This window comes from Euleptes europaea, chromosome 5, assembly GCF_029931775.1.
Source record: "Euleptes europaea isolate rEulEur1 chromosome 5, rEulEur1.hap1, whole genome shotgun sequence".
Classification (NCBI taxonomy): domain Eukaryota; kingdom Metazoa; phylum Chordata; class Lepidosauria; order Squamata; family Sphaerodactylidae; genus Euleptes; species Euleptes europaea.
The window spans coordinates 72549104-72576554 of NC_079316.1; the positions used below are offsets into that span (position 1 = coordinate 72549104).

Genomic DNA, 27451 nt, shown 5'->3' on the forward strand with positions numbered 1-27451 from the left:
TGCCTTGATGTCTTTTGCTCTGGGTATTGATAACAGTATTAAGGGTGAGAGAGGAGATGTGAGCAGAAATATTCGAGACTATTGTGGTATAGGAATGGTTGTGTTGTAAACATCTGTTTTGAAGAGGGTGAGGTGTGGATTGGAGGTAGCATAGCAGAAAGCACATAAATGTAAAGAAAGAAGGAGCCAAGAGGATTAAATGTTGTTACCTTAGAGACTGAATTCAGTTGTATATGATCACAATATATTTTCAAACAGTACGTTTATTTTCAATTCCAGGGAGCTGCACTTAAATATTTGCCTACTATTGTGAATGATGTGAAACTTGTGTTTGATCCAAAAGAACTTAGGTAAGTATTACCTATATAAATAAGAGCCTAAAAGTTTGTTGTGGTTCTTAGCTTTGCTTCTTACTTTATAATATTTCATTTGTTTTTTAAACGCTCATAGAGAATGTATACAATGTGTATTTCATTGCTGCACTGGAAACTTGGCACCCAAGATTAACTATATTCACTTGTTATATATTATAGATCCTGAGGGCATATAGAATGCACATACATCACTTTTAGAATAGATATTTTCCCCAGACAAATGTTTTTGGCCTCAATAGATTATACAGTGAGATGTCAAATATCATAAGTTATTGGGGCTTCAGAATCTTAATAGTTATTCTTTATTTTTCATAGTATAATGCATCTTAGTTATGAATACAGTTTTCATTACAAATATCAATTCAGGGAATAAGCAAATATCTTTGCTTATTCCCTGAATTGATACCAAGATAGTGGTGGTATTTCTTTTTAAATAGAATAGTCACGAGATAATATTTCCCTCCTTTAACTCTGGATGTGCTTATGCAGTTATTAGGAGATAAATCTAAAACGTAAGATAAAAACATCTAAAACTTAAGATAAAAGCAAAGAAAAGCACATCAGGGTAATCAAGACACTTCTCTGAGATTTACTTTAAAAGATTTCTGTAAAGTCTGGAACTAGATCATGTGGGACAGCTCCTCAAAAGCTTAAACCAGTAGTAACAATAACATATTTTTTGTTGTTTTATTGTTGTTAATATAATAGAATTATAAAATTTGGTATGGAATTTCAATGACTTGTATAAAAGTTATTTGATTTTGGTAGGAGTAGGGAGAAAGTCGCCGTCACCAAATGGTGCCTAATATCCCCCAAAGAGTGATCCCAAAACTGTCATCATGCGATGTGGTCAAAATTATTGAGAGTGTTGTACAAAAAATGCCTCCATGTAAAATTGAATATTGGTGTCTTTTGGTTGTGTACATGATCTAGTGATATGGGCACCTGAACTTTCAGGAGTATCAGGTAACTTAAGTCATCAGGTGGCCTTCGAGAGCCTCACATGATCCAGGCAGTTGAACTATAAAAGTCTGTTTAAGTACAGTTTGGGTATTGTTAGAGGGCTGAGTTGGATAAGGGATGTACAAAAATTAAATTAAATGGGATCAGAGAGGAGTTCTAGTTGTAACTGCTGGGCTTCAGTCCGGCTAGAAGGATATGCTAATACTGAAACTGGAGTCTAGATCCTTTTCTACATAGCTGGCTAAGAAGGAGATGAGGCTCATAAAAAAAGGATATCTCCAGGACAAGCTTCTAGGGTAAAAAAATTCTTCACCAATAAATTTATGTTTACACAAGTAGGGGTCTTGTTATTTTAGAAGCTGTTCAGACTTGTTATCCCATATTAACAATTTTGCTTCTAGGTTTTGAAAGGCATGCTGACACTGTTGCTTAAAATCCCCTAGTAGCACCATAGAATCCCAGTAAACTGGAGAGATTAGAGGCTCTTCTTCGGCTGGATACCTAGATATTCTAGCATTCTTTCCCCTCATTTCAGCTAAACAGTACATTTTACCTTTCAGCGAGCTAAGTAGCTATCTTTCCCACATAAGTAGTCATATCGGCACTGAGATTTGTAGTATATTCATTTTCCATACTAAGTAAACTAGGTGAAAGCAAAAAAAATGTCATTGTACATATAGCAAATTTGAGGGATTCTGGAATATGCAATCAGGGCAGTACTAAGAAGAATATTGGATACATTTATTAGTTTTTAATTTGTATTTCAGAAACGTCTACATGTACTCCTATATATTCTTTAATTCAAAGTTTAAAAAACTTTAATACAAATTTCTAGCTCTTTTTTTTCTTTCTCGAGGGAGTATGCCTATCCTTTCTCCCACCCCCACTCCCATTTTTTATTTGTTTTATTTTAATATAGGATACAAAAAGGAAAAAAGGGGGAAGGGATGGGGCAATCCGTCTGATATGGACAAACACACTTTTTGGTCTAATAGATTCAAAAGCATTTTACATTTTCAAACTGTAATAAACAAGCATTCTTAATAGTCAGATATATTTACGAACATTTTACATTTTATATTTTCATGTAACTGATTGTATTGTCTGGTTTCTTATGAAATATTTGTCTATAAATTTGCTGATATATAAGTATAAAATGGCTGCCATTTCTCACTGAACTATTGTATTGACTCATTGTCGGTAGGATTCATCATAAAAGTCATTCTCGCCATATTTGCATAGTCGAGCATTTTATCTTTCCATTCTTCTATTCCAGGTAGAGACCAAATCTCTAGCTCTTCTGTTGCTGCATACACCTAAAACTATCTTTTTTGTTCCTTTTCTTTTTACTTTTTCCTTTACTTTTTACTAGCAAACTATTTACAGATTTTATACTGAACGTTCCAGTGGGCCGTCTCACGATTCAGAAGCTGTACTGTTTGATTGAAATAGTTCACAGTGACCTTTTCACACAGCATGGTAAGGGAAAATCAAAGAATCTTTAAAGAATCATTAAATTGTCACACTATTTGTTATCTGCCCGTCTTTGTCAATGTGAGCTGTGCCTTACTGCAGATAGTATTTGAGCTTGTAGCCAATAAAAACCACTAGCATTACCAGTATAAATAGTTCTAGGAGAAAAGGTAATACAAAATATTTATTAATTTGGGGAACTCTGGTTTGGAAAAGGGTACACACCTGTTTCCATTATTCAGGGTTAACACCAATATTTATTTATTTAAACCCTTTAAATCCTGCCTTTAGCACAAAGTACCCCAAACACAGTTTTAATTTTTTTTTATAATAAAATATAAAAAATCTGTATAATATTCGTAACTCAGAAGCTCCAATGTTAGTCTCAGATATGTTGGTTCTCATCCACCTTTAGACAGTCTACCCTTATAACCCTAAATATGTTCTTCTAAAGCTTCTGATTTCTTTCCCCCAGCTACTGAGGGATGTCCCTCCCCAATGTGGCGGCTCTTAGCGATACTCTTTGGATTATTTGTTCAGGAGCAATATAATTGCCTCTTGCTTTTCAGGTTTTAAGTAGCCTCCTTCCTTTCCTTGTTTGATTACTGTTTGATACCTCTCTCTCCCCCCCCCCCACTTCTATGGAAACTGGAAAGTGTCAAACAGTTGTTCACCCCCCTGGGCTGTTCAAGAGTTGATGTATTCTATTACATAAATCAAGTACTTGGCTAACAAATCATTCCTATTATCTTCTGAATAGCAATGGAAGGTTGCTTCAGTACTCCTTCCTTCTACTGCCCAATGGTGCTGTCAGGGCCAGAGTTTGGAGAAACTGTTTAGAGCCCAAGTTCACAGGCTCAAGAGCCCCCCCCCTTAAGAATGCTGTAGCTTTGCATTCGAAGTATGCATTGCCATCTATAGACAGATAATTTATTTGCGGCACTTAGCCAGTCAAAACATGATAAAACGGAAAGCATGGACTAATAGATTCTTACAATCAAAGAATTACAGTCCGAGTCATAAAACATTTTTAAAACATTTAAAAAAGGAATTACAGCTGGGGCACATCTGTCAATTGCGCTGTTCTAAACATAGTAAACATAGTCTGCCTAGGAAACGTCGGGATGTGACGTCACCCCATGGGTCAGGAATGATCCGGTGCTTGCACAGGGGACTTTACCTTTACCTTTTAACTGGGATAAGTATGCAATGACTTTTTATTTTACTCGTTTCTGTTGTGGTTACATATTTAAGAAAATACTAACCATTGCTTATAGTAGATGATAGAGCTTCATACTTACAATTAGGCATAAGATTATCTCCTCAGTTCTGCTCAGTTGTTACAGAGTTCCATTATGACTTGCTCCTGTAGGCAAGAATTTTGAGAAGTTGATAATGGATTTTTTTGCTAAGAAGAAGCTTATTCTTTTGAGATCTATAAATATATTTTACAAATAAAACAAACGACTTACCCAAAAGCAAATAGAAGCTTATTCTTTTGAGATCTATAAATATATTTTAAAACTAAAACAAATGGCTTCCCCAAAAGCAAATATTTATTTGTGTTGCGTTTTCACAGAAGTGCAGTAGAACAGCAGCACTCCCAAACTACTGAAAAAGAGCTAGTGTCTATTTTATTTTGTATTTGTGTTGCCGAAAGTGAAGCTTGTATAATGTATAAAAAGGCATATTTAAAAGCTTTTATCGAGTACTTTAGTATGCAAAGGGGTGTGATATTTTTTGTGGTGGCACCTCAACTCCAGAATTTAATTCTTATAGCCCTTTATGTGACTCCATGTTTGGTGAGTTTCTGGCCACGGATAAAAATGAAGAAGAGGAGCTGGGTTTTATATGCCGACTTTCTCTACCACTTAAGGGAGACTCAAACCGGCTTACAATCACCTTCCCTTCCCACAGCAGACACCCTGTGAGGTAGGTGGGGCTGAGAGAGCTCTAACAGAGCTGTAACTTGCCCAAGGTCACCTAGCTGGCTTCGTGTGTGGGAGTGGGGAAACAAATCCAGTTCACCAGATTAGCATCCGTCACTCATATGGAGGAGTGAGGAATCAAACCAGGTTCTCCAGATCCACTGCGAGTCCACTGCTCCAAACCACCACTACACCATGAACATTTCTGCCTAAGTCTTTTCTTTGAATGTTGGGTTTTGATCATCCACTATCCTTGTCCCTTTATAGTGATTTATACCTGTTTTACTTGCTATGTTGTTAATTATTTGCTTTTACTAGCTTATGCTACTGTTGGTATTAATTGGCTTTGATAGGGTTGCCAACTGTAGGTTGGGAAATTTATGGAGATTTTGGGGGCGGAGGCTGGACAGGCAGAGTGTGAAGAGGGGCCTTAGTAGGGTATAATGCTATAGAGTCCGCCCACCAAAGCAGCCATTTTCTCCAGAGGAACTGATCTTTGTTGTCTGGAGATGAGTTGTAATTCCAGGAGATCTCCAGGCCCCACCTGGGGGTTGGCAGCCCTAAGCTTTGAAGCAATACTGCTAATTTACTTTTAGGGGCATTGCTGTTGGTTAGTTTTTACTCCAGTTCTGTTACAGTGGTTTTAGATACTGCAATATGTATGGATATTTTACTATTTTACAAGTGTTAGCCGCCTCAGGAACCTAGGCAGAGGTTGTGGGATACAAATACTTTAAATAGAGAATTATAAATAAATAGAAAATGTTATTTTGTTCATGTTGTAGAAGATCAGTATTGTACTTTTTATTACAAAAATAGTCTAAAAACATAAACAGGGTTAATTTTGATGGGTAGTATTTTTATTACTTTGTGTATCTTTTCTGGCAGTACAATCTGAGATTCTATTACTGAACTCTTCTCCAGTAAATGTTTCCAATAGTACAGAACCCTAAAATTCTAGGAGAAATATAAACATCCTTACTTACAATGCTGTTTTTCAAAAAAAGTGAAAAACCCTGTGCCACCACTTCCTCCTAAGACATACTCAGATGGGCAGAGGGATCATGAGAACTTTGCTTCTGTTTGTTTGGGTAAACAAAGGCTTGAGGGCAGCCTACCGCCTTGCCCACAAGGAAGCATGGAGAGGTAGTTCTTGGATTGGAAATCTGAGCTTTATTCTTGTTCTCCCTAATCACTAGAAAATAGTGTGATTTTGTCCTCCCTTTTTATGATCTCTGAGGTATCACCAGGCATTGTCCAAATATTTTCAAACCTGTGCTTACAGGCTCAAGATAAGGGATGTTCCTTTAAAAAAAATAAAGCTGAGATTTTCTTGATGCGGAACTTTGTGAATTAGAGCGGTGGACTCTAATCTGGTGAACTGGGTTTGTTTTTCCTCTCCTCCACATGAAGCCTGCTGGGTGACTTTGGTCTACTCACAGTTCTCTTGGAACTCTCTCAGCCCCACCTACCTCACAAGGTGTCTGTTATGAGGAGAGGAAGGAAAGGTGATTGTAAGCTATTTTGAGACTCCTTAAAGGTAGAGAGAAGCAGGGTATAAAAACCAAACACTACTACTACCACCACCACCACCACTTCTTCCTCTTCCTCTTCCAATATACGCAGTCATAGGGATATTCTGCTTTAAGACCTTTTTTTTGCAGACTCACCGTAAAGACCCCAAGTGCTGACTGGATTAATAAAATGTTGGAACTAGCAGAAATGGCCAAACTCACTGCATTAATAAATCAAAAGAAGAATGCGGAATTTGTGGGAGAATGGGAGGCATGGACAACATATTGTGTTAATGAATTTAACTTGGGGTATGTTAAAGGCTATGCTTTGATCTAATTCAATCAAAGTAGAAGTAATACTAATGTTAAACCTAGATGGGATATGTGATTAAATGTACTTATGAATTACTATAAAGAATTAGAAGCTAGATACAAAGGGAGGAACAGAGATATTAAATGGATAGAGGAGGGGAGAGGGGGAGTCGAATAGATAGAATATTCACATTGATTAGATATATATCATATGTATTGTATAATTATATTAAATGAATGATGGAAATATATGTGATTAAATTAGAAAACAATAAAAAATTTTTTTTTAAAAAAAAGATCCCAAGTGGATTTTACTGAACCTTTCACATCTTTGTTGAGCAAGCATAAGGACATTTCTGGATGTGAAAGAAGGAGGAGGCAATATCTACAGCTTTCTACAGCTTAACTGCAATCCCATTGTTTAAAATTTATTTACTTCCTTTATATCACACGTTTTTCCCAGTGGGGACCTGAAGTGGCTTACATGGTTTTCTCCTCCATTTTATCTTCACAATAATCTTGTGAGGTAGGTTAGCCTGTGTGTGTGACTGGCCCAAGGTCACCCTGCAAGCTTCCATGGCAGAGTGGGAATTCAAACCTGGGTCTCCCAGATCTTTAGTCTAACAGTATAACTGTTGCACTACGGTGTGTCTCATGCCACATCCCACACTGGAACTTTGATTGGCTGTTGCATTGGCACGGTATAGTTTGTTCAAATTGCTCTTTCTTTAAACCAGCAAAGATGTCATCTAGCCATTGAAATCTGGTCATGTGCCCAGTGTCACCGAGAACAAGCAAACTGAATGCAAAATAAGGGAATTGCTCTTCCTTTGCAATAGTTTCACTTGCCCTCTGTGACAATAAGTTAGACATATCTCATTGGCTCTGTAACAGCTTCACTGCTTTACAGAAAGAGAAGAGAGCAATTTGAATAAGGGGGATGGGGAAGCAGTGCCAAAGCATTAGCCGATTTGGCCTCTGAACACCAGTGAACTAGTTTGAAAGCAGTAAGCTTTGGGGTGAGGTTCCGAGGACACGTAATTCCACTCCCAGCTCTGTTTTGCACTAAGAATGTTTGTTTGCAAATAAACATCTAGCTGAAGCCAACCCAGACAGCAATGGTAATTTAAAATCTCTCCCCAAAAGTTCATTAAAATGCATTAATTTGTCTGTGCCAGCAAAATAAATACCTGTGGGGCTTACAGATGAGTAGATTTTCTGCTGCTCATGGTAGGTATGAGCTACACAGCTGTTTCAGGAGGAAGAAGAAAATGCAGGGCAGTGTGCCTTAAGTTATGCAAACCTGCATATAGTATGGACTACTTCTCAGAAATTTGAAACGTGTCCTACCTTTTAAAGTCAAATGTTTTGAGCTTTTGCAAATCTCTAAAAATTGATCTATACAATCAAGTGTGCAACCTGGAAATTTCCCTGGATGTACAGAGGTGCTTTCATGAGCATATATCTAAAAAATTGTGTATTAATAAAATATTTCTCTATCATCAGGCCATAATCAAATGCTAATGTAAACCCTATGTAACATTTAAGAATTATACATATCAAATGAAGGAATATAATGGGTCATGGTATAATCTTTGATATGTAAATATAAAGTCAACAATGGAAAATATGCATGTCTCATGTAAGGTAAAAGTAAAGGTCCCCTGTGCAAGCACCGGGTCATTCCTGACCCATTGGGTGACATCACATCCCGATGTTTACTAGGCAGACTTTGTTTACGGGGTAGTTTGCTGGTGCCTTCCCCAGTCATCTTCCCTTTACCCTCAGCAAGCTGGGTACTCATTTTACCGACCTTGGAAGGATGGAAGGCTGAGTCAACCTTGAGCCGGCGACCTGAAACCAACTTCCATTGGGATTGAACTCAGATCGTGAGCAGAGCTTAGACTGCAGTACTGCAGTTTACCACTCTGCTCCACGGGGCTCCTATGTCTCATGTACTGTAGTCAATATTTAACAGCAGCCAAATATTTATTATTAGTTTGCAAGGTTCCCATTTTTATCACATTGGTTGTCCGGTGAACCTGCAAACAACTTTACGTCTCAGTTCCAACACGAATGATCGCAGGGAATCCTGTCCTTCACCTCTTGCACACAGCCAACTAAATAAATGCCTGAACTGGCAAACTCAGTTTTCTTGCAAACTGGAATTCCATTTAATGCTTTATTTCCAGCTAGGAATCCGGATCTACATGGAGGCACAAAGCATGCTTTGCCAGTACAGATTTAACTGCAAGCCCATTCATTAGCTTACCATTTACATAGCAGCAAAAAATGGCTTGCTGCCTGAGTCTTAAAATTTGAATTTTAGGCTGTCTTTGGGGGAATCCTGGAGATTTCATCCGTTGTAAACAAGGACCTCAATTTATCCTCCTCAAAACATTACCTGTTTGTTTGTTTTTTTACTCATCTGATTATCCCCTAAAACCAGAATGAAAAGTGGGGGTGGATGCTATCCCATCCCATTACTCTACTGAGCAAAGTTTATTTAAAGATTTATAGAAATATTTAAATAAATACATTTTGGAGGAACAGCCACTTAAGTTGGAGGAAGGCTATTTTCAAGATGGTTGGATCCCTCCTAGTCTTTTGATTCTAAACCTGCCATTCTGCGTATTGAGAGACTACAAGTAATACCTTTTTTTAGCATTCTCAAGCATCAAAAAAAAAAAATGGTTCCAGACCTGATTTATAACATCTCTTCAACTGTAAAACTGAAAAATCTGATCAAGCAATTTGAAATTCTGAGACCAGAAGTAGCTTTGGAAATGTACTTTCTACGTGACATTAAAGGTTGTCTTCTGTTTACCAAAAGAGAATGTAGTAATAGTCATGAGAGCGGTGTAGTGGGTCTCTTAGATTATTAACTTAGAAAAGTTAAATCGCTAGTAATAGTGTGTTGTTAGTAATCGGAAATGCTGACTCTTGTCCGCTCAATCCACTCAAAGGTGGATTGCTGCCGGTCCATGGAAAAAGCCCTCCGCTGCATAATTTTATTTAATAGTATAGGTGCCCTTTGGTGTGCTACTTCTAAAGCTTGAATAAAAGTAGCCACTTTTCTGTATGTCTCGTATTCTCATAGCTGCTGCTGAATACAGCTCGGGAGACTGTGCCATGCGGATTTTCTGGGGTATAATAGACATGGAAGTCATGCTTGTTCAGATGTCAAGTGCTAAGTGGCTGAATGTATGTGTAGACAATGGGCTTTCTTTCCCAAAAGTAAAACAAGGCTAGTGGATGGATCCTAAGGAGGGTGGCAATTTTTTCCAACCAATTGGATCCCCACACAAGACATGTGTTCTTCCTCTTATGATTTACTGCCAGTCTAGACCTCACGGGTCTGTTCTGCAAAATCACATGATGGCAAGTGACTACTGGAAGACTACTCTCTTATTTTCTACCTCCAAAACTGGACTAAGCAGACTCACTGAAGCCTTTTCTAGTACAGGAAAAATTCTTTAGAATTAAATACAAAAATTAATTTAATTGTATAATTTGTAGCTGGTGTATGACCCTGGCTCTACCTCTCTTATTTATTTATTCAATAACAATTATGTACGGTCTTTGCCAAATAAAAAAGCATAAATCAGTTTTTGATACTGATGCAATTCTAGAATAACATATAGGGAGGTTGACATATTAAATAACCTCATCTCTTCCCCCTCAGCCAGCATCCACATTGACACATGTATTATCTTCCATCATACCTCTATTTGATTAATTTTCTTAAGGTTGGTATTTCTATTATTAAAAATTACAAGTGATCATGATATTATAGATCGGGCATTTATTTGTGGATTGGGTAGGTGGGAATAGGTGCCCATATTCCCTCAAAGGCTTGCGTAAAATGGGTAGTACAGCTGAGGAGAATCATGGAATCCACTTATTAATGTGTTAGATACTATTAGATATTGGACTTTGTACCATAAGTGAAAAGGTCTGATATGTGGTTCTTGTCTACAACAGTCACTTTCTCATTACTGAAAGGGTACTATTCCCATTAATTTTTATTTGCTTCATTTATATTCTTTTTCCTCGGTTGGACCCCAAACTGGCTTAACATAGTTCAAATCATGGTCTCCAGATCTTTCACAATGCTGTACAAATTAACATGATCACTTTGATTTAGAATGACCTTAATTATATAACATTGATAAGGAGCAATGTAAGTTGCAAGTCTCAGCACATAGGTGTCTTTTTTTAATGAAGGTCTCTTTAGGTTTGAGTTTATGTAAATACTTCAGTATATTAATTAGCTTACCTTTTTAGGTTTCAAGCATTTCCAAAATTGAGCTGAGCATGAAATGATTAATAGGGGTTGTGTTTTCCAGTTGCTAGAAATCACTTGCCCTTAAAGGACTGTAGAACATACGCCATTTATATGAGCTCTTGCTGTTTTAATTTTCATTAAAAGTATTAATTGGTTTAAGTGCTCTCTGATGTCAAAGAAATTGTTAATCTTCATTCACTGAGTTTAACATGGCCAGCAAAATTTCTAACCTCTTCTCCTTTCAGAACACAGTATTTAAAAAGGGCTTTTAATTCACCAACTTACATGGATGTTAATATCAGTGTTTTGCTTTGGCTGATGCTTTGCTGAGGATCTGTTTAAAAAGATTAATACTTTATTCTTGCACATGCTCACCTGACATTAATCATTGTGGGTTTGGGCTGGGTAGCAGAGGATGAACAGATGTTGAAGTATTGTTGGCTGTGATTATAGTCTCATGCTTATGAGCTATCTTCAGCCTTTGGGTTGTGAACAAGAGCATAATCCTACAGACAATAGATTTTTTTTTCAAGGTCACTCATTAATCAGTGTTGGGAAGTGCATATGACAGTAGTTTGATGTTGTTTAACATTTACTCTTCTGCAGAATTTGCTTATCACTGTGTCCTGATAATCAAGGCAAGAAAAAGGACTTGCAGCACAAAGTTTTTAAAACAGCTTCTTTTTAAAAAGGCATGCTATTGACAAAATACTGTAGGCAGATAATTCCTGCATTGTTAGTTCTGTTATTGATATGAACTGTATAGTGTGTGGACCCTCCACACTGTTTGACAGCTAAGTGTCAGCTTCTTCTGCCATAAGTTTGGTGACCCCCAGGAACAATGCTGGGTTTAGTGGTGGTAGTGGATCTACTGTAGGAAGGACAAATTGGTGTTGCCCCCCACCAGCAGAAGACAAGGCTTGGATTCATCCATCCTGGTGTGTTGGTGGTCTGAGTAAACCATTTTAATCATGGCTTTTTACTATAGCTGAACAGTTCTAAATAATAGGCTTACATTACAATAAAATGAGTGGTTCAGATTCTTTATTGTTTTACAGCGCAATGTAAGTCCAGTAGCACCTTAGAGAACACCAAGTTTTTCGGGTTATAAGCTTTTAAGAGTCAAAGCTTCCTTGATCAGATATCTGACGAAGGGAGCTTTGACTCTTGAAAGTTTATACCCTGAAAGTTTATACCCTGTTTTCTAATGGGCTTCTGGTCTCAAAACTAGCTGTACTACCACCCACCAACATGGCTACCCTCTGAAACTTATCTTGTTTTAGGAACTGTGAATGTCTCTGTTTTCAAAGATAAATCTTTTAAGACCACACCTTTATTCCTTGTTTTCTTAAATACACAGACTGCAGAGAGATTTTGCTGCCAATGATGACGGATCAGCTGAAGTATCATCTGGAAAGGCAGGAAGACCTGGAAGCTTGTTGCCAGTTGCTCAGTAACATCCTAGAAGTTCTTTACAGGAATGATGTGGTAAGAAACGTGTGTACGTACTTAACATTGAAGCCAATGCCACTATGTATAGTAACTGTCAATGCCACTGTGTCCTCTGGTAAAGAAGAATGCTGCCAGCCTCCTGTCTGGTATACTTGAATGCCACTTCTTAAGATCATAGAATCATAGAGTTGGAAGGGACTACCAGGGTCATCAAGTCCAAACCTCTGCACAATGCAGGAAATTCACAACTATCTCCCCCCCACACACCCCTAGTGACCAGAAGATGGCCAAGATGCCCTCCCTCTCATAATCTGCTTAAGGTCACAATAGCATTGCTGACAGATGGCCATCTAACCTCTTCTTAAAAACCCCCAGGGAAGGAGAGCTTGCCACCTCCCGAGGAATCCTGTTTCACTGAGGAACCGCTCTAACTGTTAGAAAATTCTTCCTAATGTCTAGATGGAAACTCTTGATTTAATTTCAACCTGTTGGTTCTGGTCTGACCTTCTTGGGCAACAGAAAACAACTTGGCACCATCCTCTACATGACAGCCCCTCAAGTACTTGAACATGGTTATCATATCCCTTCTCAGTCTTCTCCTCTTCAGGCTAAACATACCCAGCTCCTTCAACCTTTCCTCATAGGACTTGGTCTCCAGACCACTCACCATCTTTGTTGCCCTTAAATTGTGGTGCCCAAAACTGAACATTGTACTCTAGGTGAGGTCTAACCAGAGCAGAGTAAAGCGATACCATCACTTCGCGTGATCTGGACACTATACTTCTGTTGATGCAGCCCAAGACCGCATTTGCCTATTTAGCTACCGCATCACCCTTCTGACTCATGTTCAGTGTTTGGTCTACTAAGACTCCAAGAACCTTTTCACACACATTACTGCTCGGACAAGTCTCCCCCATCCTATAATTATGCATTTTTCCTACCTAAATGCAGAACTTTACATTTGTCTTTGTTGAAGTGCATTTTATTAGTTCTAGCCCAATTCTCCAGCCTGTCAAGATCATCCTGTATCTTGGCTCTGTCTTCTACCATATTTGCTACCCCTCCCAATTTAGTATCATCTGCAAATTTAATAAGCATCCCCTCTATTCCTTCATCCAAATCATTTATAAAGAAGTTGAACAACACAGGGCCCAGCACAGATCCCTGAGGAATTCCACTAGTCACTTCTCTCCAAGTGGATGAGGAACCATCTTTGGGTGTTCTCTGTCAACCAGTTGCAGAGCCACCTATCAAAAATAGGATCTTAACCACATTTTCCCAATTTGTCAACTAGATTACTAGATGACAAAAGGGTAGTGTTGCAGCTAACAGTTTAGTAGCAGTCAAATGGTACAGGAGCCCCATAGGGTTTTACCTTCTACAAATCTTTGGTTTTGGCCTGGTTTCTCAGGTTGAACAACTCATCACTCAGGTGCTGACTAAGCACTTCTTGGACTCTTTGTCCCTATTTACCTGTTGAGAGGCCTGCTGAGATCATTGTCAGCCAGTGTCATTAAGTGACTAGGTGATATTTGCTTGACTTCAAGCTTCTAGTTTTGATAAGCTTACATTTCTAAGAGGAATCTAAACAACACACAGAGAACCTATACTCATATAATCACTCAGGAGTTGAGCTTGGTATCTTGACAACATCCCTATTTTTGTCAGGGTAGGAAATATTGTATGTTGCATTCCAGGGCACATGCTGAGTACTTTAAAAGTATGATAACTCCAGGAGTTTTCTGGCTTCATACTGATAAAGGTAGCCTTTCTGTGTGGGAAATTGGAGAAGACCCATAAGAATTATTTTAGGTGATGGTAAATCCAAAATGTTAGTTCATGTGGTCAATAATCAAAATTTAAAGAACACAGCAAAACCTTCATGTTACCTATTTAGAATAATCATAGAATTAAATTATTAGGAACTGATAACTAAAGATAGATTTATTAAGTACATAGAAGAGCAAGGTCTGTTGAGGGAAAAAACAGCATGACTTTTGCAAAAGGAAGTGCTGCTTCATCAACCTTTTGGAGCTTTTTGAGAGGATTAAAAAGCATATGGACAAGGGTGATGCTTGTACTTCTAAAAAACTTTCAACAAGGTCCCTTTTCAGAAATACCTGGGTAAGCAGTCATGAGATGAGATGGCAGGCCCTCTAGTGGATTAAAAATTGGCTAACCAATAAGAAGCAGAGGGAAGGAGTTAAATGGGTAGTTCTTACAATGGTTGGAAGTAAGCATTGGCATCCCACAGGTATTGATTATTGGGATCAGTGCTGTTTAATTTGTTCACTAATTACCTAGAATAGGGTTTGAGTCATGTAGTAGCCAAATTTTGCAGCTGATACCTAGGGCTGCTGTGAGGCACCATAGGCCCCTGCATAAAGATTCCCCATGCCCCTGATCCAAACCATTTGTTCTAATTTTGTATTTATATACGTATATATATGTGTATCAATATAGGGCACACTTCTTACATCTAATTAAATGGGCTGTAGTTTTCAAAAACTCTGCCAGGACAGAGAAGACTTTCCTTCTCTCATGCAAGCCGCTGGAGTTGTTCTCACTTGAATCTTGCTGCTGGGGATGGGGGCAGGGGCGGGAAACCCTTCCCTCTGCTCTGCAATGTGGCAGGGCTGCCGTACAGGACAAGAGAAGAGTCTTTCTTTCTCCAGTGCAAGCTGGCCTGTTCTCTCCCTGGGCGTGGCTGAGGATGAAAGAAGAGCCTTTCTGATGGGTTGCTAGCTTGAATGGGCTAGGGGTAGGGAGAGACAAGCAAGCCAATGGCAAGAAAGCTAGCAGAGATATGAGGAAAGCCATGAGCTGAAAAGGCCGAGGAAACCCTTATTTCATCTCTTTTTCTTCCCCACCACTATTGGGATTCCCCTTCTCCTTCAACCTTAGGCTTTTGTATGAGTTTATTCTCCTTTCTTCCCCTTACCTCTCCCTCTGTGTTATTTTTAATCCCCGTTCCCAAGTTTCCTCTGTGTGTTTGTGTTTTTTTTTTAATTCCCGCTCTTGAGTGTGTATGTCTGAGGTAGGTTGATAGATATACAGATAGACAGAGAGATCCCCCCTTAAATTTCCTTTCTGTGCATTTTAAAAATCCCTCCTTTTAACACATACCCTTAGGCTTCTTGTGTATGTCTGTTCTTCCATCCTCCCTTGTCAGTATAAACTACTTTTGTGGGGGTTTATTGTATCATCTTCATAGTATATCATATTGCAGACCTAGTTTTAATTTTTGATGTTTATGGTATAATGCTGGCAGCAGCTTTATATAAAAAAGAAGTTTGAAATACTAAAAGAGCACAGTGGGACTTGCAGGATGGGACCTCACAGCTGAAATCTTCAATGCACCTGGAACGTCTGTTGAAATCATCATTTTTGGAAAGCCTGTGATATACTTGTCAGGGAAGCTTTAGGTTGATCCTGCCTTGAGCAGAGGGTTGGACTAGGTGGCCTATATGGTCCTCTCCAACTCTGTGATTCTATGATTTTATATAGGAAGAGTCTATAACTATCCAATCACAGGCTTGGTATCCAATTCAACTACGCTTCACAAGACCTTTGCCTGAAATGTTTGTTTGTTTATTTACTTCATTTATACCTCACCTTTCTCTCCAGTGAGGGTCCAAAGTGGCTTACAGCATTTTCCCCTTCTCCTTATCCTCACAACCATCCTGTGAGGTAGGTTAGTCTGTTAGTGTGTGAGTTGCTCAAGGTTACCCAGCAGCCTGGGTGGCTGATTGGGGATTTGAACCTGGGTCGCCCAGATTCTAGTCTGCACTCTAAGCACTTTAGCACTTTGGCTCTCTTGAAGAGTTGCATAACTCTGATATTTTGAGGATGGGTTCACCTCCTGCGGCAGCCATTTTGTGGATAGCTCTGCCTCCTGCAGCAGCCATTTTGTGGTGGTGCCTGCAACACTTTGTCAGAAGACCGATGGTGCCCTCAGACTCTAAAAGATTTGGTTCCCCTGATGTGGTATATCGGTTTGATCTAGCAGGGCACCACTTTTGTACTTAATGAAAACAATATTTCTCTGACTAGTGTATTCTTCTAAACTGAGGATGGTTGGTATGCAGAATTAGGCATAATAGTGACTTTTTTTGTCACTGAGACTGTAGGATACGTTGTCTAATTTATATGTCTTTTTGTGCCATATGTAGTTCTGTGTGTGAGAGGCTGTCACTAAATGACTTTATAATTGCTTTGCATTGCATTTCTTTTCTCCCCATAGGCCCAATATACAAATTCATCAGCGTTGTAAGGTCCTACTTTCCACTGGACTTGAGCTCTTATGTGCATCTAGAGGGTTTAATAGGTTTTAAGGGTTATTAAAACGGCTTTGCTGAACTAGGACACTGCTGATTTAAATTGATTTCCTTGCATTCACGGTATATGAGTTGCCAGTGACACTATTTAACTTGATAATGTTCTCGCATGTTTGGTTAAATGTGGGCTTGCTTAGCGCTGCCGACTACCTCACCTGCAGGATTTAAAAAAAATTTAAAGGAGAAAGTTGTTTGCACTGTACCTGGGGCACTAGCAATTATATTACAGTTTAATTCCTGCAGAGAGGAGCAAAGCCGAGGTGCTTCTGCTTACGAAGGTGGCAGGATACCTACTGAGAAGAGAGAGCAAGCAAGCAGTGAGTTTGCTGAACATAGAGAAATAGTTTTGGATGTTAACGGAAGTCCACGTCCCAAGGAATACTTGGAAACTGGCAGGGGATATTGTTGATTAAATTATGACGTATTTGGGACGGGAGGAGGAAAGGAAGGCATCATTGGTAGCTATTATTAGATAAAAGAGATTCAGCATGGTGTAGTGGTTAAGAGCGGTGATTTAGATCGGTGGAGTCTGATCTGGAGAACTGGGTTTGATTCCCCACCCCTCCACATGCGTGGCGGAGGCTAATCTGGTGAACTGGATTGGTTTCCCCACTCCTACACATGAAGCCAGCTGGGGGACCTTGGGCTAGTCACACTGTCTCAGTCCTACCTACCTCACAGAGTGTCTGTTGTGGGGAGGGAAGGTGATTGGAAGCTGGTTTGATCCTTCTTTAAGTGGTAGAGAAAGTAGGCATATAAAAACCAACTCTTCTTCTTCCTTTCAGTAGGGAGAGAAATGTATGAGAGGCTTGTTGTATATTACTTGTGCTGGAAATACCCTTGTTGTATATTACTTTGTCGCGGTTCGGGCCGTTAAGTGCCTACACTCTTAGAAAGGACCCCTTCCTGAGAAGGGATATGTTATCTTATTCAGCGAGACACCACTAGACCGGAATCAACGGTTCCTAGAAACTTGTTATTGCTCCTAGGACATCTCTTGAACACGCCAATAAATTTATATGGACAAGAGTAGAAGTATATTAAAAACACATTTATTTACGTTATACAATATATGCTTTTTGGTTGCAAAGCCTTAAAATATCATATAAGGATAGACATCATTAGTCTTAAACATGTTTATGTAGCAAGTAATCATTCACATTCTCTATACCTCCATAAAGGAGTATTTAGTCAGAATATACTCATAAAGTATCCTTAGTGCAATGCACCTTCATTCAGAATATAAGGTTACAGAAATCCTGTCAAAATATGGTTAATTCTTTGGAGAAAGATTTGGTTAGAAGCATCCTAACTTAAATCATTCAAAACGTCATAACATTTCAGTACAGAAGACACACTATACCTTGCTGTGTCATCTGTGTCATCTGGAGTCCTCTAAGAGTCTAAGCTCTATGAGAACATATGAAGTTATCCCAGAGCATCTGTATTTGCTAAGTCTTGAATCCTTTAAAGACTTCTATTAATATTCTTAACTGATCAGGCATTGTGTATGTACATGCTATGCATGCTCTTTCTAGTTTTAGACAGCAATGCTGAATGTATAAATACTATGTGTTAGCTTAAAGCTGTTTACAGTCTCTTTGACTGTGCCAATCTGTGTATGTGCATTGTGCATATCTCATAGAGTACAGAGAGTCTCCTTTCCCTTCAGGAACATCTCTGGTCTCTTGCTCTGAGTAGGTTCAGAAGTCCCTCTGTTAAGTAGAGGACGTTCTGACACAATCCCAGAGGTCTAGCTATTAGCCCTGTATTCAGGATGCTTCTTAGCATTGGTAAGCCAAATAGGTTTAGTTTGTAAGAATCCATAAATCTGATGGACTCTCAGTGTTCCAATACATGGAAAGATCACTGCACTTAGTTTCCCATTCAAAGAATAGGAATTCTAAGGGTCTCTTCTAGGAATAGAGCAGTCTCACAAGAAGACTGTAAGTAAGATATGTTGAAATATCCTGATACTTCAAGATACCTTAGAGAACTGCTGTCCTACGCAAGGATCAGAGTTTCAATGTTTTACATCTCAAGCCTTTTGAGATGGAGAAGTGCTACATCAGACACCTGCAGTCTGCCAGTCATAGCACTCTAAAGTGCTAGCTGTTCTGCAGCTGTATTTATGCTGTTTCTAGACTCATTAAGAGTGAAGAAAGCTCCTTTATCCCCTCCTTCTTATCCTTCCAGAGGGGTGCCTTTATTCTCTCTTATCAGATGTCAGGAGCAGTGTTGAACTGGCTTAGTGGGCAACTGCTCATGTCCTCTGATATCTTATTGTCCAAATATGGACTTCCTTCCCTTTCACTCCTCTGTGCTTAAAGTATAAACACTCATTTCTGAGTTACATGATCACGTTACATATTTAATTTCTATACCATCCTCTTCGTTAGGACTATACGCATTAAATGAGACTACTTAGAAATCTGTAGCACAACATTTAACTATATAACTCATGAAACACAATTGTTGTTTACATTTGTCACTTTGTAACATCTTTTAGTAACTGACAGCTTTGGGCAGATTACAAAAGGCAAGAAAGCTTGTTACTCATATCTTTGAGAGAACTTTAATGCCTTAATAGCACAGTTTCAGCTATTGAGACCTTGAAAAGGCCAAGTGTTCTGCCTTTGAGGTGACTTTTGCACACTTTATGGACAGAAGGGAAGGTACCTTGCGCTGCCCCTTCAAGGACAAAGCCAGAGTAACTTTAGTAGTTAGCTTTGATAGAGCTAACCTTGAGAGTAGTCTGTCAGCCTGACACAGAGCTAGCCTGTCAGCATGACACAGACTTTCATTATACATTACACAAACCTCTGTAGTGGCTTAGTTTGCATGATGTGTTTAAGCTCTATATGGAATTAATTCTGCACATGTTCACATGATTATGTCAGGGCCTGGCACAACTTGTGCTGGAAATTTAATTATCACTTACTATCAAGCTGGTAGAATGTGTGGTTCAGAAAGAAAAATTGGACATGGATGTACAGAAGATAATCTTTTTCACCATTAGGAGTACATTGAAAGGGCAGAAGAGCTTCCTGTTAATTTAAACTGCAATGTGAGGAATTCCACATCTTCAGGAGGGGCACATTAACCCAGGCATGTCAAGATGGAAAAACAAGTTTCAAAGGGGAACAGGTCATGCATACCCAAATCCATTTTTCACAAGTAGAAGCTCCTTGTGCCCATAGCATTTAGGCCTTGGAATTTCACAGGGATCTATTGTGTGCCCATGCTATTTAACATCTTTGTGAAGCTACTGGGAGAGGTTGTCTAGGGATTTGGAGTGTAGTATCACCAACACGTGGATCATACTCAAGTCTATTTCTTCCTATCAGCTGAGTTGGTGGGTCTGTAGAAGTCCTGAACAGGTGCTTGGGGAGGTCAATAGAAGAGATGAAGGATAATAAACTAAAGCCAGACAAGACTGAGGGCCAGATTAGATGTAACAGCATCCTCGTGGCCACCACGGGACCACCACCTCCATTTAAAAAAAAAAGCCACAAGGGCCTGATCCTGATTGGGCCCACAGTGTGGCAGGCTGAGGTGCTGCCCCCCCTGTACTTTGTCAAGTACTGAAATGGTCACCCCAATGGCTATTTTGGCACTTGAAAAGGTGCAGGTTAGGGGAAACAAGGACATCATAGCCGTTGCCTCACGGTACTTTTCAATCACTTTAAAATGTTGGTGGCATCCTCGTGGCAGCCACAAGGACGCCATTACATATAGTTTGCCACTGATCTTTTGTTGGGCAGTGGCAACTGAGGAGGAGGAGTCGTCAGCCTGTCCTGGAGGGTTTTGCACTCCCCTTGAAGGAGCAGGTTTGCAGCTTGGGGGTGCTGCTGGATCCTGGCCTACAGCTGGAGGCTTGGGTTTCTTCTGTGTCATGTAGTACCTTTACATTCAGCCTTTCCATGATTTGGCTGTAGTGAGTGATCTGTTCTCTGATCACATGTAGGTTAGATTACTGCAATGTGCTTTATTTTTTTATATAAATTTTTATTAATTTTTATAACATAACACAAAAAACAAAAACAAACAAATACAATAAAAAATAACATAAAGAAAAATACAAAAGAGTATCTATAAATACTTATTCATACATTTATGATTACAAAATTATAAAAATCAAAAAGATACCCCTTCAACCCTCCAGCCACCTTAAAAAAGTGACCCATCACCCGACTTCCGAAGAAGTGTCTTAACAATTTTAAAAATATCTATTAACAATAAAATATAAAAATAATAAAACTAGTTTCTATAACTCACTAATTAAAATAGTAAAATCCATTTTTGCCGGTTTATCCCAATATGTGGCGGCCTTTGCCCAAGTTTTTTTATATTCTTCCATATCTTTTCCATGTAGGAATTCGGTTAGTTTGGCCATCCTCATATATATCCATAATTTCTCTCTCCAGTCACAAATTGAAGGTTTATTCACTTGCTTCCAAACTTTAGTTATTACAATTCTTGCAGCAGCAAAACTATATTGACAAATAACCCTATCATTATTAGACATATTTTTTTGTGGAATTCCCAATAGACAAAATGCAGGTTTTCTTTTTACTCTTACCATTAATCAAATTATTAGTTTCCCTAATTACTTTTTTCCAATTTTTTTTAATTTTTTAACATATCCACCATGCATGCATAAAAGTACCTCTTTCCATTCCACATTTCCAACATAAATCCATCTCTCCTTTTTTCATTTTAGATACCATCACAGGTGTTATGTACCATCTATAGAACATTTTATATAAATTTTCTCTAATTTCATGTGCTTTATGTGGGAATACTTTGACAACAGTTTGGAAGTGTCAAATGGTCCGAAATGTGGATGTGAGGTTATTGCGGAAGGCTAGATCACCGCTGTGCTGACAGATCTGCACTGGCTGCCCATCTATGTCCAGGCACAGATCCTAAATCTTTTGCTTAAATGGTTTGGGATCAGGGTACTTGAAAGATTGCTTCCACCCATATTGTTCCAGCCTGCTGGTTAAGATCCTCTTCTGATACCCTGGTCTCTGTGCCTGGCCTTCAGAAGTGAGATTGATAGTGACCAGAGATGGGGTGTTTTCAGTGGTGGTGCCTTGCCTTTCGAATGCCCTACCCCATGAAGCTCACCTGGTACCTTTCTTAGTTTCGTTTAGGCACCAGGCCTTCCTTTTTACCTAAACTTTAAACTAATTTTTCTTTTACGGTCTGCTTCTGGGCTGAGAATAATTTTATCTGTATCATTTTAGGCCGCTGTGTGAATTTTATGGCTTGTTTTAATGCTGTTGGCTTGTTCTTTGTGGCTTGTTTTAATGGTTGTGTGTTATTGCCTTAGTTGTCCTCTGCCTTGAGCAGGTCTCTGGAGAGGTGGCATATACATTTTCTAAGTAAATAAATGCTGACCTTTCTTGTCTTCAAATGGCACGAATACGGCCAAGGGTTTCTCAGCATTGTTTCCCTTTAAACATGACTTATCTGGCAAAAATCTTCAGAGATTAAAAAGTGAAGTCCCCTAGTCTGTTCTGATTGAGATAGCTTTCAGATAGTCACTATCAACTTAAGTAAGATTACGCTCAGTGATCAGCAGTTCACATGGTCAGTTATGTGGGGCTTAATATTATTTAGTTAGTTCATATATATTCTACTGGCACGCTTAGAAGCTTACAAAGTTTTGTAACTAGCAGTTTAGGGCAAAATGAATGGCAGTGAAACCTTTTTTTCCTCCAAAGGAAATTGATGTGGTGAGCCAAAACGTTTCCTTTCCCCCTCTGAAGTACTGTGGAGGAATGAGGGGGGTGGGGACCATGCTGGTGGTTCTGCTGCTACTACTGCTTTGACTGCTGTGTTTCTCTAGCATATCAGAGATCATAGTCACATCAAAAGTAAGAAATTGATGTCTTACCGACTGTCCAAACAGGTTAGAAATTCCAGATCTTCAACAAAAGACAGTGAAGAGAAGACATGAGCACTGATACCACACACAAGGAAGACTGTGTTTGCTTTCCCCTGGCTTGTACTTTTTTTCCCTTTGAGTGCCAGTTCAGTGAGCCCAGTCTATGTTGGTTGGCCTTTACCATGGTATTTGAAAGCCTGCATAGATTTCCCATGTGAAATATAGGATCTGAAACAAAGAATCTGAAGGCTCATTAATGACTAACAAATGTATTGTGGCATAAGCTTTCATGAAGCAGAGACATCGTTGTAAGATGCATGAAATGTTGCACTCGTTTGGCAGATACATAATACACTTATACATGCACATGCACACAGCAGTACAAACAGGAGGAAAGCATGTGTGCATGTGTGTGGGGAAGTTAGTACAAAAATACATATAACATTTCAAGGCATAGGTGAACTACATTACATTATTCAGAACAAAGGAGCCACTCAACATTGCAAGATATTCAGTCACCATGGGTATGTATCTTTCCCATCTGGAACTGAGGGCATAATTTTGAATGTTGGGTACTGCCTTTCCCATCATCCTTTTACAGATGGGAAGTTAGTTTGAAATGTTAGTTTGTCTCCTTCCTTGTGGTACCTTTCATCCTCAGTACTTTTCCTGCTTCTGTTGGGCGTGCAGGGAAGTTATTAGAGGTCCGCTTTGTTCCTTACACTACTTGTTCCATGTAGCTCTCTGGTTGTAATATGTTACCTTTGTTCTCATACTGCACTCCTTTGTGTTTCTGTGTTTATGTGTTTTAAAAAACTGAATCTTATAATCTGAGTCTGGCCATCACTACATTCTTTGGCAGTGAATTCCACATTTTAATCACTTGTGTAAAGAAGTATTTCCTTTTGTCTGTCCTGAATCTTCTGCCCATCAGCTTCATTGGATGCCCTTTTTTTGGGAGAGGGAGAAAACACTCTTTGTCAACTCTCTCCACCCTGTGCATAATTTTATAAACCTTTATCATGAATCCTCTTAGTCATCTCTTTTCTAAACTGAAAATTTCCCTCTTCAGACTTTCCTTATGGGGAAGGAGCTCCAACCTTGGTTGCTTCACCCCTCTGATCATCTTCGGTACTTGTTCTAACTTTGGATGTCCTTTTTGAGATGTGGTGACCAGAAATGCTCTGGTATTCCAAATGAGGCCGAACTCTAGATCTATACTGAAAAATCCCAACTTCCAAGTATATGCTAATGCAGGGGTGGGGAACCTTTTTCCTGCCAAGGGCCATTTGCTCATTTATAACATCATTAGGGGGCCATAACCAGGTGTAGATCTCCCGGCAGGGGGTGGGGGGAGAGGCTAGGGTTGCCAGGTCTCCAGCCACCACCTGGAGGTTGGCAACTGCAGGGGAGGCCACACAGAGTAGCCCTGGAGGGTGCCTCCGTTCCCCCTGTCCTCCCAGGAGGGAGGGCAGCCAGTGGTGGGCCCAAGCAAACGAGGTGCATGGGGGGCGGAGCCAGCAGCCGATCCGCAGGGGAGGAAAGGAAGGAAGGAAAACAGAGAAAGAGGAAAAGGGAGGGAGGGAGAACGAGAGAGAAAGGGAAAAAGAAATGGAGGGAGGGAGAGAAAGAAAGAAACGGACGGAAGGAGACAGACAAAGAAAGAGACAGAAAAAGAGGGAGAGAGGGAGAGAAAGGAGAGTGACAGAAAAAAAGGAAGAAAAGCCTTCCCTCCCACACGCACACTTCGGCCCCGCGTGACCGGGCCCCAGCCTCCACGCTCTCCCACCCCCTAGTCCGCAAAAGGCCCTCCAAGCTCGATCGGCTCCCGTACGCATGCTCCGCCGCCAGCCTCTTCCCCCCTCGCCACTCAACAGCTGACAGGCGGCGAGGTTTTTTTTTTAAGTGTGCTGTGGCGTTCCTGCAAGCCGCGGATGTAGGGGGCAGCCTTGGGGAAAACATGCTTCTCTCTCCCCCCTCCTCTTGGCGAGAGGAGGTCCAAAGGGCGCCGCAGCGCCCCCGCAAGCCGAGGCCCCAGGATCACCCTCTGGGAGGGCCACGCTGCACCGCGCCTCCATGGCAGATCCCCGGAGATCCCGAGGGCCACAAAAAATGCCCTCGGGGGCCGCATACGGTCCGTGGGCCTGAGGTTCCCCATCCCTGTGCTAATTGGATGTTAACTTGCTGAGACCGAGGAGAAAAGATCTTGGGGTCATAGTAGGTAGCTCTATGAAAGTGTCAACCTAGTGTTCTGCAGCATTGAAAGAGGCAAACTCTATGTTAGGGATTATTTGGAAAGGGAGTGAAAATAAAACGGCCATTATTATAATACCCCTTTCCGATACGCATCACCTTACCTTCGTTGAACTTCATTTGCACATTGTTGCCCATGCACCCAGTTTGTGGAGATCCTCCTGGAGCTCTTCACAGTCATCCTTGGTTTTCACCATCCTGATTAATTTTGTGTCATCCACAAACCTGGCCACCACACTGCTTACCCTTAGTTTCAAATCATTTATAAATGAATTAAGTTGTACCGGCCCCAATGCTGATCCTGGTGGGACCCCACTGCTTACTTCGCTCCAGTGTGAGAACTGTCCATTTATTCCTACTCATTGTTTCCTCTTTGCTTTAATACATAAGAGAACCCGATCTCTTATCCCATGACTGCTAAGTTGACTCAAAAGTCTTTGATGAGTTTTGAGCTCTCCTAGCTGTTGATGTACATAAGCCTGTAAAGATTTATTTATTTTCAGCAGGTTGTATACAGCTCTTTAGTGAGATCTGAAAACAATGACTTGTAGGAGACAGAGCTGGAGAATTGTCTCTCAGTCCTGTTTTGAAATCTGATTTCTTCATGACGATCACTACATTTTTGTCAGCCTCTTTGACTATCATGCCAGTGCTGTTTCTAAGACTATAAATGACATTATGTTCTCCAGGTCTGAGATTAAGGGACAAATTGTCCACCATTTCAACCTGAACAAGAGGGTGGAACTGTTTCATGGTCCAAAAGTCCAGTTTGAGGGATGTCCAGAACTACTACTCATTTCCAATTCAGATGATGATGGTTTTAAAAAATATTTTTATCCTGTTTTTCAGCACAACATGCCACTCAATGTTCCCACACAAAAAAGATGCCGAATACACCTTTAAAAATTAAGATATTAAAGCCATTAGGACACTGATGTCTGTTGAGGGGCAAGCATAAGGTATTAACAATGACTGGTAATCAGGACAGAAAACCCTAAACACAGAAGAGGTCTGGCCCTTCTCTGATTTCAGCAGTTACCCTTTGTGGACTTAGTCATTATATTGACAATTCAAATGACTTTTGCATATGCGAGGAGGTTGAAGTAAATGATTTCCCCACTGTTTTGTTCACTTGAAATTTTTAGAAGGGCTTAAGATCAATAGCTGGTAGTTTCCTGCTGTCACTGTATTTTTGGTCAGAACAACAAAAAATAGAATTTCCGCTACTCAGTACGAGTAGATATAGTGCTACCTCTTCAGTTTTATATATTTATTTTATTAAAATATTTATTTGCATACTTCTTTCATACAAAAATGGGCCTAGGAGACATGGTTGTAGCAGGGATGTGCACAATACAGCTTATTTTCTGTGTGTATGATGGATTGTTCAATTATCAAAGGCTGTATCTCTTGATATTCTTTAGTTTTTATTTTGAGCCAGACAAATAAAATTTATATGATCTGATTTGGTTACAAGCTCTACTGCTGGAATTGGCTTAATTGCTTTTGGTGATATCCATTGGTTTTATCTCTTGTCTTTAGGGGCCTACACAGCGACATGTGCAGATTATTATGGAGAAACTACTGAGGACAGTAAATAGGACCGTCATCTCAATGGGACGTGATTCAGAACTCATAGTAAGTGCTTCTTGGCAAGAATCTAAAAATATTGTCGCAATTATCCCTCATAAAAATGCATAATCCAGCAGAAACCTCTAGTAAAGAAAATGGTAAGAAATTTGTACAAGGGCCTGAATATAGGGGGTTACCGCATTATGTATTCCCACCGATGTATTAAGAGTTTGAAAATGTTATAAAAAACATCGCTTTAAAAGGGTTTTTGGATACTACGGCTAAAAAATGGTTGGAAGACGTCTTCACAGCTAAAAAGGCCAAACAAAGTGCGAACAGTATTTTTTATAACATTTTCAAACTCTTAATACATCGGTGGGAATACATAGAAAGTGTGAACAGTATTTTTTACATTTTCAAACTCTTAATACATCTCTGGGAATACATAATGCGGTAACCCCCATAGTGTCAAGTAAGTCTGCTTATTTTTGTGTGAGCTTCTTCTGCAACATAATTCTGTTGGATTGCACTGTAAGGTATGAAAGTTAATTCTTGGGCAGCAGGAGATAAATATGAGTAAAAAACCAAGCTTGAATCCTATAAAGTTCCGTACACACTAGTCTCTGCTGTGGAATGTGTTTTCTCTTCTGCTAAAACTTCTTTTCGCGCTAGACCAGTTTAATGGGCCCTTGTGCAAACAGAAGTTTTAGCAGAAGAAGTCCCTTCTGGGGCCGACTATCTAGTATGTACAGAACTCATTTTTAACATCTACAGTGTAGAATTGAAGTAGAACTTTTTAAAAGTATGGAATAGTAGACTAATATATATGGCTGTTCCCTGTAAAAGATTATTTTGTATTACACTTGGTTTGGCTTCATGGCTGGCTATTTTCCTTTGAGATATCTTCTGGCAGGTAAACTGTACCAAGCAGTACAGCAAATGATAATATGTCTGTAGGCACTTTGGAGGTCTCCCATCCAAATACTTGCTAGGGTTGACCCTGCTTAGTTTATGAGATCTGACGAGATCAAGCTGGTATGTGCTTTGTGGAAGATATTGAAAACAACCCTTTCTTTCGGCAACTCTAAT

At 39.6% G+C, this 27451-nt stretch overlaps 1 protein-coding gene across 2 annotated transcripts in view; it reads left to right on the forward strand.

Moving 5' to 3' along the window:
* The window catches only part of DOCK1 (dedicator of cytokinesis 1), a 530876-nt gene that overhangs the window by 130105 nt on the left and 373320 nt on the right, over positions 1-27451 (forward strand). For both annotated transcript variants that reach the window (XM_056850272.1, XM_056850273.1), the window contains 4 exons: positions 280-350; positions 2710-2816; positions 12213-12340; positions 26333-26428. In XM_056850272.1, the coding sequence (XP_056706250.1) occupies positions 280-350; positions 2710-2816; positions 12213-12340; positions 26333-26428 (402 nt within the window). The remainder of the gene's footprint in view (positions 1-279; positions 351-2709; positions 2817-12212; positions 12341-26332; positions 26429-27451) is intronic.